The sequence below is a fragment of the Phoca vitulina genome, unplaced genomic scaffold (assembly GCF_004348235.1).
Source record: "Phoca vitulina isolate PV1807 unplaced genomic scaffold, GSC_HSeal_1.0 scaffold44, whole genome shotgun sequence".
Classification (NCBI taxonomy): Eukaryota; Metazoa; Chordata; class Mammalia; order Carnivora; family Phocidae; genus Phoca; species Phoca vitulina.
In genome coordinates, this window is record NW_022589747.1 from 462,141 (window position 1) to 464,857 (window position 2,717).

Below are 2,717 nucleotides of genomic sequence, written 5' to 3' on the forward strand. Positions count from 1 at the left end.
GGTGAGGCAGGACATCCTGACGCTTCCTCCCGGTGGCGGGGCGGGGAGAGAGAAGGCAAGCATCTGGCAGGGGCGCCTCCCTGCACGAATTCCACCTGATTGCCTGCCACTGCCCCCAGAGACCAAAGTGCCTGGAGCAGCGAGCGCCCGAGTCACCGATCCTCAGCAGATGCGGGGGTTAGCTAGTCGGAAATGCGCCTGAGCGCTTCGTGCTCTGGGTCCAGAGGTTTCTAGGAACACGGTGTTCTCCCACCCGTTATCGCCGCGGCTGCTGGCCTATCTGATCAGGGTGCTCCTCTGCTTGAAAACCACCTGCCCATTTCTTTATCTTCAGGCTCCTCGCCTGCCTCACGGAGCAGGTGGGACAGTCCACTGGGGACTGAAGCCCAGCAGCCTGGTGGCTCCAGGCCTGCTGGAACCCCAGTGGCCCACCCGGGCTCTCTAGCAGAGCCCCGCCTGAGCAACCCCGTCACAAACCGCGGCTACCCAGAAACCCTCAAACACAACAGGAGCGGGAAACGTGGAGACCTCACCCACCCCAAGCACTATCACACCCGGACAGCAAGCGGAAGCGCAGCCTCCTCACGAAGCCCATAAGCAGGTGACGGTAACGCCAGGACTCCGCACCCTCGAGACCCCTGCCTTCTGAAACCAGGACCTGCTGGCTCAGTGAGGAGCATCCAACAGCGAGTGCACGCATCCCACCACCATGCCTGCGCATACGGAACACACAAATAAGCCTACAGGGAGCGGGGCGGGAACATGGGAGCCGATCCCCCTGGCTCGGGGGCGGAGGCGCCTGGATTTGGACGTGGAGGTATGGGGCTCCTAGCTGGGAAGGCTCACCGTCTCTGAGCTTCGGGGGAGGGAGGCCGGTCAGTCTGGCCGGCAGTGGGCTGGGCCAGAGACCCAGAGGAGCCGCGGCAGCGCCTCACAGCTGACCTCTGCTGGCCAGGCGGCCGCCACACACACCAGGCAGAAAGCCTCCTGGAAGCGGTTTAATTCCCAAGGTTCCCAGGGACGGGTATCCCTTCCTACTTGCAGGAAGCCCGAGTCAGGACGGCTGGAGTCTATTAGGCGAGCAGGGCAGCACCGCGAGCCTGCTCCGGAATCCAGTCCAGCCAGGGTAGGAAGCTGGCGCCTGCACCCTGCTCGGCACTCAGCCTGGGAAGGGGCCCAGGGAGCCAGCGAGGCTGCGCAGACGACCTCAGGAAGGCACGGCTGTGGGTCCGCTTCTCTCTTTTCTGTGCCTGAAGCTGCGCAGGGGATTCTGGGTCTTGGCCTTCTGCAGGGCAAAGCCGCAGGTTAGCTGGGCGCACCAGACATCTGTCTGCCCAGACTCAGGGAGGTGAGAGGTGTGGCCCCTTGGCAAGGCCCTGCAGGCCACGAGCCGAGGACAAAAGCTGCCGCTGTCACCATCTGTGGCCCACTAAACACCCACATTCTTCCTCCCACCGCCTGGAGCAGAGGCTGGGCAGTGAGGACAGAAAAGCAGACCATCCTGTGTTCCTGAAGCTGCCTGGGGGTGGCCCAGGGAGTGTCCGGCCCCCACGACTTTGCCCCTCAACCCCAGAGTCTGGGGCCAGGCCTTAGGGCCTTTCCCCTCCCTCCCAAAGGCAAGGTGCGTGCGCACCCTGATGACAACGGATGAGGGAGGAGGGGAGCCCTGCAGCACAGCCAAGGCCCTGGGGCACATACCTTGACCTTCTTGGAGACCAGCTTCTTCCGCTTCTTGTGAGGGTGGACGAGGCCGCGCAGAGCAGGGGGGACTAGAAGAGACACAGACTCAGCAGCTGCCACGACCCCTCGCAGCCCACCCCCTCCAGCTGCGCCCAGCGAGCCGCCCCGATCCTGACCAGGGCCCGGCACACCAGCCCCACGTCCGACGTGCCCAGGGCTGCAAGAATGGCCACCGCCAGGGTGAGAGCGCAGAAACTCAGCCTAAGTTGCTCCCCTGCTGCCTTTAAGCCGGCTGCAGTAAGCACGTGGCAGAAAAGAAACACACGCGTGTTTCTAAGGAAAAAAAACACTGCTAAAATACAAGAGTCTCGGGGCTCCTGGGTGGCTCAGTTGGTTAAGCGACTGCCTTCAGCTCAGGTCATGATCCTGGCGTCCCGGGATCAAGTCCTGCATCGGGCTCCCCGCTCAGCGGGGAGTCTGCTTCTCCCTCCAACCCTCCCCGCTCTCATGCTCTATCTCATTCTCTTTCTCAAATAAATAAAATCTTTAAAAAAATAAAAATAAAAATAAAATACAATAAAATACAAAGGTCTCTGTGTAACTCCTCCGGATACGGCCCGGTTACTGGTTCATCCCACACGGGACGCCTCTCCCCCCACGGCCTTCCGACCCCCATCAGGCCACCCTGTCACCGCTGTCACCTGCGGCCCCCGAGGCCCCCAGCCTCACACTCCTGCCAGAGACTTCGCTCCTACGGGACAGAGAAAGGGGTGCCCTGGTCCCCACGGGGCCAACAGACTCCACCTGCCCCACCCCAGCCTCAGCTGGTGACTGGCCCCATGTCCTCCGGCAGGGGCGACAGCGCCTCCTGCCCGTGCCCCCTTCCACACCCCCACGGCTGCCTGACCAGTTGGTGCAGCAGGAGCACACGGCCTCCGAGCCGACTCTGCCCGCACCCGTGGCGCAGGGGTCTCCGTACTGCCTGCTTCCCGTGTCCCCAGCAGAGGGGGTCCCCGTCTCCACGGACCCCGGGGGCG

At 63.2% G+C, this 2,717-nt stretch overlaps 1 protein-coding gene across 1 annotated transcript in view; it reads right to left on the reverse strand.

Annotated features, from left to right (window-relative positions):
• Positions 1-983: 983 nt before the first annotated feature.
• DDX56 (DEAD-box helicase 56) overlaps positions 984-2,717 on the reverse strand; it is an 8,385-nt gene continuing 6,651 nt past the window's right edge. The window contains exons 13-14 of the mRNA XM_032430599.1: positions 1,699-1,769; positions 984-1,285 (exon numbers count right to left, since the gene is read on the reverse strand). Coding sequence (XP_032286490.1) covers positions 1,208-1,285; positions 1,699-1,769 — 149 coding nt within the window. The 3' untranslated portion in view covers positions 984-1,207. The remainder of the gene's footprint in view (positions 1,286-1,698; positions 1,770-2,717) is intronic.